We start from the raw sequence: 15,599 nt of genomic DNA, 5'->3' as shown, positions 1-15,599 counted from the left end.
TTTGTAGAAAGCACTAAATAAATGAAAGCTAGAATCTGATTGGTTGCTATAGGCAACATCCCCACTTTTTCAAACCCGCAGCTTAGTAAATCTAACCCTAAATGTTCTGTGATGTATCGCTGAGGTAGCCCAGCGCTGGCTCTACAGCTGTCCTGGGATTCAGGAACATGTAGTTAGGCAAGAGCTGGAAACCACAGCTTGTCACTATAGCTGAGCATGGGGGGCTGTACAAAAAAAGAGGAAATGATACAATCTTAATCCATGGTAGTGTTTACCATCGACCATTTCAAACAAAAGATTTAATGTGCCATCTTAAATTAGACACACATGGATTAAGGCTCCCGTAGAGAGATGACCTCCTGACTTTCCGAGTGTGATTTCCCTTTGTACGCTTACCTTTGTCAGGCAGTTTCTTCACAAGCCTTATAATAGAACTTCCTCTTCTACTGCTCATAGCTAATGATTGGTTGCTTTTCAATGTGTATTTGTAGACTTGCTATTTTGCTTTGACCCTATTTGACCACGTTTGTTATATACTTGCCAACTTGTGTTTAATAGGGTTGCCTACGTTCATTGCAATTGCTTCTATTTGGTTTTTGTTTATTGATGGTCCTGTTTTTGCACATCTAGGTAAACTTTATTTTACATAATTAGAGGAGTATTTGGGCACTTTTCGTGGACCCCAAACATTGCACTTGGTGTTGCTCAACATCCGTTGTCTCTCTGCTCTAATTTTTGATTAGTTCTATATATACGACAAATGTATGTATACGTCAAATGTTCATAGTAAATTTGGATCTTGTATTAATGCAGTTATTTTATGTCTTTGCAGACTTCTAAAAGCCTCTGCTCATTGGACTATGAAGACGAGGATGACCCCCACCTTAAGACCATCGTCTCCTCCCCCTGCGATTCCAACGACCACATGAACATCATCACCCCCGGGTCCAGCCCAGTGAAGGAGATGGCGGGCGAGAGGACCTACCACGCCACCCGTTCAAGGGATTTTAAGAGGGAAACCACTGTGAGCGAAAGCGAGGAAGACCTTAGTGACTGTGAGAGCGCCATCTATATTTCAGACTGTGCCGACTTGGATCTGGAACAAATAGAAAACAACTGAGTTCCGAGGCCTCCTTAGGATACCACGTCCACCCATTGTATGGCGGCAGCGAGCAGGCCGCCGCCATCGCTTTCCTTTTAAGCGGAAGGAGTTGCAGCGTAGTTGCCTGTTTAGTTAATGAAATGGACAATATAAAGACTTGAGCATTTAAAAAAAACAACAAAAAAAACCTGTTTCCACCTGGCAGTATTCGCCGGCAGCCTAGTATGTGGGGCTGGATTGCAAAGTTAAATGTACGTGTACAAAATAGGTTTCCTATGGGGCACTAAACCCTATATAGAAATGTTGACCCAGTGCCTAAAATATATATATTTTTTTGCTCAATAAAAATTCATAGGGTTGAGAGAGGACTACTATATAAAGCTATTTCTTTTTTTTTTTTTGGTCACTTTAATTTTTGTTTTTGCAGGGTGCGTTTGTCTCAGCGAGTACAATTTGTTTACTTTCGCGACTGTCGCACATACTAGGCTGCTAAACGTTAAACAAAAGAAGTCAGGATTTTCAAGGAGACATTTATATATAAAAAAAAAAAAAAATTAAAAAATTAAAAATAAAAAAGAATTTATTTTTGGCATTTCTACAGCTTTTACAGTTCTGGAAAAAATAAAAATAAAGCATCTCTATTTTGAAATGAACTTTCAGAAGGGCATTGTATAAACTTACAATCTGCCATGATTTTTTTGGTGCAGATATAGGTTCTATTTTTGTTGACAGAGCTTAAAAGTTCTAAAAGAGAATATTTGACTTCAATATGCGACTTGAATGCTGTAGTGTTGGCAACCGGTCCAAAATACCAAATCAAACCCCTCTGCTTTTTATCAATGAGTGGTTACAAAACTACATTGACAAATGCGTAAGACATTTTATAGTGACCTTTAAGGTTAAAGGAGGGGAAGGGAGCCCATAAATTTGCTACTTGAATTGTTTTTTTTTTTTTTGTTTTCTATCTTGAACAAAGCAATCATAATTTACGTTATGTGCATCTAAAAGTGCGAGTAGTTGCCTTGTTGCGTTTTGGTTTTTTTTCTACTGTTCAAAAAGAATGTATCGCAGCACTTGAACTATAGACAGGGAATTTGTAAAGTTACGATCAATTCCACAGGAAGGAGGAGTCGATCCCCTCAGCAATAGAAGGAGACTTGTCCTTAAATAAAATATAAAAAAAAAATCAATTTGCTTTGCATCTGTGTCTTGTTTTCTATCATTTGGGGCTTTCCGTTCTCTCATTGAACTCCTACCTAGGCCTCCAGACAAATTAGTGATTAGTCAATTTAAGGAAGAAATATGTACAAAAGTAGGAGTAATGTTTTGATCGTATGATTTACAGCAGGGTGAAGTGAGGTCCCACATCCACTAAATTTACGGAGGTTGCATATGTATCCGGCTATGGAAATAAAATGTGTCGGATACGTGGTTTCACATTTTACTTGGTCATACACACTGACTAAAAAGTATGGAGAGGTAGAGAAGGAGCAGATGCAAAGGAATTAAGGGCAAACTACTTTTGGACGTTAAAGGAGGTTTCATATCACTTTCATCCACCCCCAGGTAGAGGTGCTTGTGTCCAATGCCACAGATAAGAAGCAGCTTTCTTTTGCTCCCTGCATTGGATTCAGTGGTTTCCAGAGCAGCTGTTTGTTGTATCCAAGGTCTAAAATAAACACTGCCTGCACGGAACGGGCATTGTAAGTTAAAACAAAGTATTTAATAAAAGCTTTTTATGGTGGGGGGGGACATGTGTCAGCCAATCAGTCGTCTGAAAGTTGTAAAATCCTTTTGGATATTAAACAGAGCTGGAAAATGTGCGTGAAATTACCAGGGTTTATATTGAGTGCCGCCACCAAAAATGCAACCTGTTATTTTGGATGGAACTCAAGGAGTCGACATAAAGAGAATGAATGTTATCCTATCTTTTCTTTTTAGACTATAGGGGATGTCAATCAGTGGGGAGGTCCATTCTTAATTCCCTACATCAGTTCTATGTGATGTTCTCCTCTTCTGCATTTTATTCATCAGATACAGGGACTTTGGGTATGAGACTGCATTTAACTAGTATGTGGCAGAGTGCAGTGAGCAACTTGTTTAAAAATGCTTTTGTCTAATGAAAATTCTATATTCTCTCTAGCTAGATACCTTCATCTAAAAACTGATGCAGATCTATATGGTCTCCGAGCATTACTCTGTTTTCTGAAGATTGTGAAATAGAATTGCTGCTATGATGGGAAGCCCTGTTATATTGTTATTACAGCCTCCATCATGCAGCACATTTACAAGAAGTGCTGTAGGGATGAGGGATATAGCTGTTCCCTGTTCATGGAGCTTTTGCCTGTGTTTCTCAGCTGCTTAATAAGTTTACACTGGGCGTAATGAGCGTGGTGTGTAGGGATGGAATGCTGAGCCGACGGTTTACTTGTGGAAGGAAATGGGGACATGTGTTTACCTAGTTGTGGGAATGAGAGGGTGGAAATGGAATTTATTGAAAGAGAAATAGTGAAGCACAGACCGGCTTGGGGGAGAGTGTACAGTGTACTAAGCAGTCAGTGGTATCAGGATTCCGGAACTCCTGCTAAGCACCATCTTGTCAGCGGCCAATTAACCTGCTCTACTAGTTTGTTTTTGGACACTGAGGAGAACCAGTGTGCCCAGCGGAAAAGCATTGGAACATGTGAAGAACATACAAACTCCACACAGATAGGACCCTTGTTGGAATCAAACACATGACTCCAGTGCTGTGAGACAGCAATGCTAACCACTGTGCTTGGGTAATACTGATATACAATGACCTTTATTCATAATCCTGAACCAGGGAGAAAGGTTACTAGAGACCGAGCTCCTCTATGTGAGTGAACTGAAAGCAGTCTGCACTGTCATATTTTTGACACCCAACCTACATCACAGTACAGCATCTAACACTTCATACAATAGCTGGTGCTTTTACATTTGTACCAAATTCCAATTGGCAAGGACATAATAATTCCACTCTGGTCATGAGGGTGACCCTGCCAACCTGGGGAGCCAAGCCTGGGTCAGATAGCGTCATATACTTGAAGCATGCACACAATCAGGGGTACTGTGTGTAAAAACCCTTCTAACAGTTCTACACCAGCTTACAATGTACATCTAAATCTTGGGGCTACCATCTGTTTTAGCTTAATCAAGTGTATGCAAATTTCCTAAACAGGAAACCAGCAGGTTTGATGGGACTAATTTAACATACATTTAAGACTCACAGCCTCATTTACGATGCACATAACATGAGGCACGCAGCACAAGATGCTTTGGACAGTTCTAGATTCCCACCAAAACGCCTAGGTTTGCAGATGGCAACGTTTGTGGAGGAGTAAAGTTTGCACTGATTGGCGGGCGGCCTGATGGCATTCTTTGCCAAGTACGGCGTAGTCACACCACGTGCCTAGTTTTGAGACACATTTTGCACAACCAGACGCGTTTTGCTGTATGGAAATAAAAAAGAAAAAAAGGAACAAAAATACTTCAACTACATATAAGTGACACACGTAATAAAGGCAGACTCTGTCCCTCATTCTCATGAATATTATAGGCCGATTCTAAACAAAGCAGTATTTTAGAGAAATGGGGAAGTTCAAGCTTATGAAAGGGGTGTTTCTATAGTGGTAGGAAATTGAACTTTGTGACATTTACACTTTTGCACAGCGTGCCTCTATAGATGATTCTGGCATCTCGCAAATCCAGGTGCACATATAATATAAAAGAGACTAGATTTGAGTGAAACGGTTTTGCAAAATGCTTTCTTCGCGTGTGGCCACAAACGTGTGCGTTTAGTCAGTGGAGTTGGTATCCCAGAGTCCTACTTCGACCACACACCGCAGGAGTAGCTGGACCGTCTTTGACCCATTATTTCAAAGACTATAAATTCAATGAAATGTGAATTTACCATTACAGTACAATACATAAGATTTCTGTTACACAGGGATCTTGATAAAGCAATACTTCCCCATTAGTTTCCAGGGGCAAGCTGGTTAGGGGGGCATTGGCCCCCCTGCACCGGTCCCATAGTGGCTTCCTTGGGCTGGGTCACTGGGCCACTTGCATTTTTTTCCACTTTAAAATGTTCCTAATAGTCTACTGAGTCGTCTTCTCCCCCGACTGCGCTAAAATTTGCCAGCCCTCCCCTGAAAGTTACGCTAACTAAAATGTACTGCAAGCTCTTGTGAATAAACTTTAGAACTTTCACAAACCTTTGTATGGTAATAAAGGTTAACCGTTAAGTCTTGAACAAAACATTAAGAAAAGTTTAAAAAATGTCTTCAGTCAAAAGATAGTAGAATTTGTAACATAGAACTGCAAAGAACCATTAATATACATACATTATTATCCAGCAGTACCGTGACAAAAGGCCTAAAGTAATGTTTTTAAAAAATAGCCGGGTTAAATTGAGTTCAACTCACAGAATGCCTGTTGGATAGGTGGTTCACCTGTGAACATAAGAACTTCGTACCATTTAGAATGTTAGAACTTATTGTCTGGTGTTTTGGGTCATTTGGCAATATATCAATAAAACCTTCCAATAGCCCAACAATTTAAAAAGATTTTTAACGTGGGAGGTGAAATATGTACCCACATATGCAAAAAGCTTTTTGTAGCTGCTGCGGAAATGATTAATATTTTTTCCCCCACCCTTTGTAAATTCAACACGTGTAAAAACTATATCTAAAACTGCCCATTCCAGAAACAGGTGTACAAAGTAAATCAAGAACTATGACGGGTGTTGTTGCACTTGTGTCCAGAGTCACGGAACACAGGGACGTTCCCAAAACTGATGATAAAGATCAGCTTAATTTGCATGATTGGGGAATGAGTGTGAATATGGTGCTTCTGTTAGATATCCCATAAGCAAACATTCATTGTCTTGATAGTTAAGAAATTTTGCAATGATTGTGCTTGATCTATCGTTCTATCTGGACCCAATATCAGGACCCAATCTATGACCTCCATGAATTACTATAGCTTCAGACTCAATGCACATTCTTTGAATAAATAATTTTTTCAATCAATAAAGAATTTCCAAAACTGAAATTAGCATGAAAGCATGAGGATGGTTTTGGAAAACAAACCCAAGACATGGGAAGGCCTCACAGGGAGGGGGGGACAGTAAGTACATACCATTTTTTTCTTCTTGCCATCTCAGTTTTCTATATTTGGCACCAGATGGTTCTCAAAATATTATTCTTGGCATTGATTGCTACCAGATATGGCTCAGCAGCTTATACTTGTGCACCAGATGTGGCTTAACAGATTATGCTTGTGTCAGGCGCGGTACCCGCACTCGCCACCGGTGCCAGGGAAGGATGTCTTCTGTCGGCAGCTGCTCCTGTTGCTAGGCAACGGGGCCCTTCTTCCCTCCGCCCAGGCCTCGTCGGCTGCGCGCATGTGCAGTTAGTTTGCGGCCCCATTGCTAAGCAATGGAATGCTATACAATACTTCCTGTCAGTGGTCCGCTGCTCTGACCGGCGATCCCACTGCCACCAATCAGGGTTCTGGCTCCTCTATTTAAGGCTGCCTATGACCCCAGGTAGGTGCCAGAGTATCTAGGTCTCCTATGCTCCAGCGTTCCTGGTTTGCATTTAGCATCTTGCCTGATTATTTGGACCCTGACCCGAATTCCTCTGACTCTGCTTTTGGTTTACCCCTCGGCTTGACTGCTAATTCTGGTTTGACCACTGGCTTCCTGACACCGCTTCTGTTTGCTCCTCTGGTACCTGATATGTCCACCTGGTTTGACCCTGCTTCACACGACTGCGCTTGTTCACCATCATCTTCGCTGGTGACTAACTTGGAGGTCCGTGACCTGTAAGTCTCTAGCAGCGAAACCCAAACTCCCTTGCTGGGATCCCTGGTGAAGACCGAAGGTGTGTTAGACTGTGCGCTTCCTAGCTTAGCAACGTCAATACCAATAAGTAGCCTTCAGTTCTGATAAGAATTTGTAACAGCTTGGCTCAAATACTGCGTTTCTCCAAACCCCTGTTTCCTCCATAAACTTACTCCCAGGGTTGCTAAATTACGGCTGACATGCCAATGTGGAAAAGGTTCTGATGTAGTCTCAGTAGACGGTAGGAACGGAGCTTCCTTGCACCAGGTAAATGGCAGCATCATCTTGGTGAAACTGACCTCCGCTGCTGCTGCAAACCTGCACCCCAAGGTGCTGTCTAACCTGTTATCCCATTTGAAGGACTTTGAGAGAGTATGGGGAAGGTCAACAGAACAACCACATACCAGTAAGCGGCAATTTTGGGTGGCAAGCTGTCAGTCATGACAATGGTTGTCTACAGGCAGATACTACAAGAGCGCCAACATTTTTAACAATGAGAAGTTTGAACCACCTGTTGAGCCACTATTCAGATGAAGCCACTTACAAGATCAGTCTCGGCATCATGCAGCACCTGTACGGAGAAACTGTCACTAGATTATACCAGAGGCTGCTCCCCCAACTAACCAGGTGGTTGGAGAGGTTTGGCCTCATACTCCTTGAACAATTGTTGTAATGTTTTTCCCCCCCCCAGAGGCCTGTGCTGGATTTCAAACTAACCAAAGCCTGAGAGGCAACTTGCACAATGATACCTGGCCCATTGGCCGTACTGTCACAGGCAATGCACGATAACGATTTCAAAGACGTATTTATCAAACAGTCCTCAGTGAATTCACGTTCGCTTCCTCACAAGTTGCAGAGTAGAGCCCTCTGGAAAAATCAGGATAAATTTAGATATGAACTTGTGTTAGAAGGGTAACTATTTGATAAAGCAGCAATAGACAGTAGTTTGTTCAAATTTAAGAATGATTGGATACAACTGAGAAATGGCATAGCAAACAGAATTGTACAGTATTATACAGTAAGAGCAATGAACATGGACTTAAAATGAAGATCAAGACAGAGCAATGTCAGGGGAGGGGAATCTAAGGAAGCAATACACAGTACTGAGGACCAAAGCAGGAGAGAATATAGAGGCATTAGGGGCTGGGCCGAAAGTGGAACAGCAACTGTCAAAAAGATGTAGAGCAGGATCATATATTCAAGATAATAAACCAGAAATAATATAAGAGGGTTTTACTCATCACACCTGTTAGGTTAGTAGCAGAAATTACTAGGTGTGTGACTTAAAATGACGGTCTTTATTTTATAACACAATCATTAAGAAACATTATATGCAGACTATCAGGTTCAAAATCCTATGCAGGTACCTCTGCTATCAACAGGCAAAAATGCAGGATACAAAAAGCATCAATATCAAAGCAGAAGATTAACCCAAATCAGCAGACGTGGTATAGTGGAATGTAACAGTGTACTTATTAGCAGTGTATAACAAAGTCCCGAGTATCCAAAGTATTCTGAGACAGACCCAGAGTCCCTCAGAACAGCCGGCCACAATAGCACTTGAACAGTACAAAATGCAAATTCTTACCACTCCAATTGGGTGGAGTGGAGCTGCACAACTGATGGTCAGGATGTAGACTGGAATGGATGTGGGGTAGATGAACACCAGAGAGATGTACCACTAGATATCAGAAAACATAAGCCGTTGTATAAATGGTAATGCTCCGCTGTCGCTGCTTTCTCGGGACATCATCAGGAATGGTGCGCTGAGTATTAGACAGCCAGGCAGTTAACAGGAACATGAACGGTCAGACAGAGTCTGGAATTAGAACCAGAATCGTAGTCAGACGTAGCCCAGGATAAGAACCAGAAAGCAGACACAGGATAATACAGGACACTACCTCTAGAAGCAAAACACTATCACTGGCAAAGATGGATTATCAGGACAGGCCTTAAATAGTGCAGGCAACCAATGAAGATAATGCAGGGAACACACTTGCAATGCAGCTCAGCCTAATTGAAAATAGGAAGATACAGCAGAACCTGACATCTAACAATAAAATCCTAATACATGCGGATGGCACACCAGCATTGCAGCTCAAACTAATTGAAAGCCAATAGCCTTCACATACAGGGAAACAACAACAGAAGCTGAATCCTATCAACATCAAGTCCAAGACGTGTCCAAGATGGGAGACAGTAGTCCAGGAAGGGAAGGCCAGCAGCAAAGATATAGGCAACAGTACAGCCAGGGAACACCAGCATTTGTTTGGTAATCATATGCCTCATGGAGAGGCATATGGTAGATCTATAATTTCAGGCATGGGAGGCAGCAGTGTTCTACGTTTATACCAGAAGATGTATCAAGCTGGAAGTGATCAGGGCATGGACCCTATTGGCCAAAGGTGGAAAGGCCAAAGGGCATGTTTGGAGGGCCCACAGACAAGGTACGGGTGAAGGAAGTAGAGGCCAGGTGTAGGCCTAGCCATAATCCAGTGACCAGGCCCCAGTTAATGAGGATCCAGACATAGGCCTAATGGACGATGTTTATGCTCACCAGAGGTCAGTTAGGTTAAGTGTCTGGACATAAGGCACATCATCAGCCCCTGTTTCTAGAATAACTAACAATATCAAGTGGAGCTGGGAGTAATCTGGATGAATCAACCAGGTCCTAAAAAGTGGTAGCACATGTCAGGCAGAAGATAAGGCAGACGGTGGCCCAGTGAGACCAAGTTCGAAAAGGTATCTGAGTAAAGAAATACAACGAGGATTAAGATGTAAGCATAAAACTAGCCTACAGTGGTCACCAGGAGTAAGCTCTATGGTAAAAGAAAAAAGGAAAGGGGCCAAATGTTTAAGGATTATAGAGCTTTTATGAGAACTCTGAGAATGATCCACCATCCTTGGTGTCCATCTTCTTCTCAAGAAGAAAAAACAAGTTCTGGGATTTTTAGTTTGTACCCAGTTATAACACTTTAGCCAAGCCTCTCACTGACTTGACAAACGGGCGACTCCTGACCATTGCATCCGGGTCACCAGCCTCTGAGCTTTCCAGGCTTTAAAGAGAGCTCTTTCTAATGGGATTGGGGCTGTGCTCAGCAAACTAAATGATAATAAGGATGAACACCCTGGGCATGCTTTTTTAATGAACGTAAATGTCCATAGGTGCTGTGTTTTGCGCAAAATCGCTCTGCGCATGCCCAGAACCAGTCTATTTGCCAGTGAACTCATCAGAAACATTTAATCCTTGAGCGCAAATCAGAGTCGGATTTAGACCTCATGGGGCCCTAGGCAAGATATTGGTTTGCTCCCCCCTTTATACACAAAGTGGCCCCTCACACACACACATAATACACACACACAAGTGGCCCCTCACATACACATAATACACACACACAGTGGCCCCTCACACACACAATACACACACACACACAGTGGCCCCTCATACACACATAATACACACACACAGTGGCCCCTCACACACACAATATATACACACACACACACACACACACACACACACACACACACACACACACAGAATACACACATACACACAGTCGGGGGAGGGACCACATTTATTTATTTTTTTTATATTTTCTGTTTCCCCTCCTACTGGGCCCCCTGAGAGCCACTAGGCCCTAGGCAGGTGCCTAGGTTGCCTAGCGGTAAATCCGGCCCTGGCGCAAATTGACCTTTATGACAGCCTACAATTTCATGTGCAGAACAGGGAGGAGACTGAGTGTATGCATGTAGTCACTGTACAGTAAGGGTGTGCCGAGCTAAACGCAAACAGCAGCGTCTGATTCAAGCTTTGTGCTCTCAAAGGTACGGTGATGATGGCTGTTTAGAGTTTATGGATGCCACAGCATGTGTTTGCGATCAGAAGCAACTGTAAAATACATTTTATATACAGTAGACATTAATAACATCATAATAAATGTGTTAGAGATTTTCTCTTTTTAACAATTTTCACATTAATGACTATATTATTAACAGTCGACAATCATTGAATACTTTTTTTGGGGGGGGCTATACATTCCACACATGTGTTGGACGTATCCTGTAGTGTCTTGTCTGTTAGAGCAGAGAGAACCTAGACATGTATTCAGCCAGTTTCTTTAGATCTGCTCCTAGTTCAAGACGGACGGGTGTATGCCCGATGTACTATAGTAAATAAGGCATTTTAAAATAGTTGTAGTGGAGTGATGAGTACGTTTATATGTCTTTCTTTTTTGCCCACACCTATGCTGGTTTACTCCCTGAAAACGCTCAGTCCTGCTAATGTGCGTGGTTTATGTCAGTCTGAGTAGATGTTGAGAAGATGTCTGTGACAGAGCTTTAGGCTACTGACCCCCTGATGACTTTATGGCCTTCGCATTCTTTCTGTGAGTCTGGAAAATGGATGGAACACTCTGAGATCGTGAAACTCTCGTGTTCCGTTTGCTTTCTGGCGACCAAGTGCCTGCTTTGCTCTGGCGAATTAGCGGATTGGTTGGAGGGCAGGAGGTGTAGGATGGTAGGAAAAACTAATGTGGGGGAAAAACTAATGTGCAAAAGTATTAAACATCAGGAAGTGGTCATGTGACTGGCAAGACTGTGCGGAGCCTGATATGATGTCTCAGATCATAGCTTCCTTGGTGACAAGAGTCTGTTTAAGAAGTTCTCAAACGCAATGCTCCATTGGCAACTGGACTAATTTAAAACCTATCTAAGGCACCTCTGTAAAATGTTGCTATGTGGCCCCCAAAGTCCTAGTTACACCCTTCGCCACTCTACTATGACCCTCCTGCTCTCTAATAATGTACCTTTGTCATTTTATATTAAATCCCTTTTGAGTTTTATGACAATACTTTATTGTCCAGTTTGTAACTATAATTTGCATACTCTGCTGCTTTGTGCTATTAGGCTTTCATTTTAATAGCTGCTGTTTTGCTGATGAGTATACAATGTTTGTTTTACTTTTGTGCATTGTATTTGATGTATAGCTCGTAAAAGAACAACTCATTTTCTTACGTTTCAATGGCCGGATAAAACTCCACAAAAATATGCAGCTGTGTTCAATAAAACAATAATAACATATATTTTAATAACAGCAGTAAGTTTCCTACGGGAATGAGCTAACTCCCCTCATCTAAGTATGTAATGGAGAAGAGAGGAACCCCTGTACACATTTAGGGGCATATTTAAGAAAAAACGGTATTGCACTATCGTGCACTTACCGTGTAATTTGGTCCAGAAAGTGTCCAACGCAAATTTATTAAAGTCCCATCGCACTGATGACTGATGAAAATGACTGCTTTTCACTTCAGATCGTTTTTGCGAGCAGTCACCATACAACAGTATGGTGACTGCTCCTGGCCGCAATCTAACAAGTCCCAAAAAAACATTTTTTTCGGGAACTTGTCATGTTAATGTACACGTACATCATCGGAATTGAAGAAATCTAATGCTGTCAGCTCTGCTCCGAAGAGCAGAGCTGGACAGCGCATGTGTGGAGGGATCACATGATCCCTCCCTGTCACTCAGCGCGCTCTCTCTGCAACTATCGTTGCAGAGACAGAGATGGGATCTGTGTGCGCATGTCCAGTTCTTGGAACTGGACATGCGCAATTGAAGAGTGAAGAGAAGACCCGGAGACAGCGCTTCCGAAGAGGGGGTAAGTATGATTTTTTTTATCACTGAAACAGCAGTTTTTCGGAACTGCTGTTTCTGTGCAGGGCTGTACATAAATGTGAGAAATAGTTCAATCCTTATCATTGCGATAAGGATTGAAAACTACTTTTCACTTTATGTGAATATTGATAAATGTGCCCCTTAAGTCCTCTACGCATATAACATGTATGTGTGCCCGCTTGAAAATGTGGTATTCTTGGTCCCACAAAAATATGATTTCTACAACTACTTATGTTTTATATTTTTTACATTACTATTTGTTTGAATTCTACTTGTGGCTAAACACTCATCAATAGGGAGACTCCTGTGGTACATACAGTATATTGTTAGATAAAAGACGGTCACATTACATTCACACTGCAAAAAAAAAAGCTGTTCAAAATCCAAGTGGCCAGTATTAGCACATGGTCCACTTGATTCTCATCGGAATTATAACGATTAAGAAGAATTATTCAATGTTCGATGAGAAGACATTCTAAATAGCTTAGGAAGACTAGACAGAGTCGTTGAATAAAAGACGCACCAACTGTGCAAGCAGTAATCTATTGTCTTGAACAATTGCTCACACTCGGGGCTAATGAACGTAACGATTTTTGCTGTAGACAGATTAAACAAAACGTGTCTTGTGATCTGGCAGCTAACAATTAAAATATAGGCACATGGCGAGCGACTGAGGCATCCTCAAATTGCCTAATCCCAGAGCCTCTCCCAGTCTAATCGTACATATGGAGTCTAGTGGATTAGGAGGAAAATGTTCAGCTTGCTTATTCTTTTTGAAATTATGTTCAATTAATGCTCTTAGCACTTTGGCTGCAGTTTGCACAGCAGTACAGCTGGGCGGAACTCAATCGGGTGTCTGAGGCTCTGCTGTAACAATTTGGATGTTATAGTAATTTAGCATTAATTGAAATTACCCTGTAATGCACCTCCTTGTCATTTTTTCTTTTTCAAAATGGAAGTATGAACTTTAGTTCATATATTTATTATTCATTACTTCTTCTACTCTTACACAGTATATAACAATGATTGTTTACAGATCATCATCACCAACATGTATTTATATAGCTTCAGCAGATTCCGTATTGCTTTACAATTGGGAATAAACAGTAATAAAACAATACTGGGTAATACATACAGACAGAGAGGTAAGGGGGCCCCGCTCGCAAGCTTACAATCTATGGGACAATGGTTTGATACACAAGGGTAAGTGCTACATCATATTGCACATTTGTCCAGCTAGAATGCAAAGGTTACAAAGTATTTAGTGGGCTGTATGCTCAGTCACACAACTATGTTGGTCAGAGGGTTGTTGTGTTGGGTTAGATGTGTAGAGGCGGCAGAAAGACAATCAGTAACGCGAGACAACACAGATGGTGAAAGATCAGGAGGGGATAGATAGATTTGTGTATCAACCGCATAGAGATGATACTGAAATCCAAAGGCGCTTATTAGTTTTCCAAGAGAAGTGGTGAAGATAGAGAATAGCAGAGGACCTAGGACTGAGCCTTGTGGTACTCCAACTGATAAAGGAAGCGGAGTGGAGGTTGTTCCAGAGTAACTAACACTGAAAGAGCGATTAGATAGGTAGGATGAGAACCAGGATAGAACAGTGTCTTGAAGAACTAGGGATTGCAGCGTTTGTATGAGAAGATAGTGGTTAACAGTGTTGAATGCAGCAGAGAGATCCAGGAGAATTAGAAGAGAGTAATGGCCTTTAGTTTTTGCTGTGATCAGATCATTGACAACCTTGGTCAGTGCAGTCTCTGTGGAGTGTTGAGAGCGAAAGCCAGACTGAAGAGAATCCAGTAGGTTGTTTGCAGAATGGAAACGTGTGAGGCAAGTGTAGGCAGTTCTCTGAGATGCTTGGAGGGGCACGGGAGCTGAGAGATGGGGCGGTAATTTGAGAGAGAGTTAGGGTCAGAATTTTTTTTCTTTTAGAATAAGAGTAATCACTGCATGCTTGTATAGTGATGGAAAGATACCAGTAGAGAGAGAGAGATTACAGATTTTAGTTAGAGGTGGAATGAGCACAGGAGACAAGGACCTACCAATGTGTGAGGGAATGGGATCAAGAGGACAGGAGGTAGAGCAGGAAGATAAGAGAGTAGAAACTTCCTCTTCATTTGTGGGATCAAATGAGAGAGAGTCAGAGGGTGCTACAAAGGAATTGAGCTGATTGCTTGTCGAGGGAGATACCATTTCAAGTCTGATCTTATCAATCTTGTCCTTAAAATAGGAAGCAAGATCCTGGGCACTGATGGTAGTTGGAGGATTTGGGGTGGGAGGATTGAGATGAGATTTAAATGTGTTAAAAAGGTGTTTGGGGGTCAGAAGCCTGAGCATAGATGAGAGATTGGAAGTATGTTTGTGTAGCAGTGTCCAGAGCACTTCGATTGGAGTGGTAGATAGCAGTATATATGCTGAAATCATTAGAGGTGCAAAATTTATGCCAGTTACGTTCAGATTTATGAGAGAGTTTTTGTAGATCTCGTGTTACTTTAGTGTGCCACGGTTGACGATGTAGTCTATGCGAAGTATGAAGAGTCGCTGGAGCCACTTGTTTATAGATAAAGCATAGTGACCATTTATAGAAACCGTCTACACTTCATCCTGTTCTTTGAGACATCTGGACTTTGGCGATTCACTGAAGATTCTAATGCTATAATTGGCTACATATTGGGGTAGTGCGGTAATGGTCTCTTACATGCTCCATAGACTGTAGGTGAGATTTCATGTGAGTTTTCTCCAACAATGGTTTTCTTTTAGCCCCCCCGTCTTGTTCAGGTGTGTTTTGGTAAACTCTAGTCTCAGTGGGACTCTCCTGGACCTCCTACCGTATAAGCCCCTTTCATTGAATTAGCGACTGATAATGAGAGTCAGTACTGTCATATTTTTGTCTGAAGGTCAACTTGAATCTGTTTTGTCAGTCGATCAAGGTCCTTTATCCACAGTTAC

At 41.8% G+C, this 15,599-nt stretch overlaps 1 protein-coding gene across 4 annotated transcripts in view; it reads left to right on the top strand.

The window, feature by feature from the left end:
* The window catches only part of FAM53A (family with sequence similarity 53 member A), a 46,455-nt gene extending 44,985 nt beyond the window's left edge, over positions 1-1,470 (top strand). For all 4 annotated transcript variants that reach the window (XM_075194151.1, XM_075194149.1, XM_075194152.1 and 1 more), the window contains one exon: positions 833-1,470. In XM_075194151.1, the coding sequence (XP_075050252.1) occupies positions 833-1,120 (288 nt within the window). In that variant the 3' untranslated portion in view covers positions 1,121-1,470. The remainder of the gene's footprint in view (positions 1-832) is intronic.
* The last annotated feature ends 14,129 nt before the right edge of the window (positions 1,471-15,599 follow it).

This window comes from Mixophyes fleayi, chromosome 1 (genome assembly GCF_038048845.1).
Source record: "Mixophyes fleayi isolate aMixFle1 chromosome 1, aMixFle1.hap1, whole genome shotgun sequence".
In the NCBI taxonomy this organism is placed as follows: domain Eukaryota; kingdom Metazoa; phylum Chordata; class Amphibia; order Anura; family Limnodynastidae; genus Mixophyes; species Mixophyes fleayi.
The sequence above is the reverse complement of the archived record's forward strand: the minus strand, read 5'-3'. Positions and strand labels throughout refer to the sequence as shown.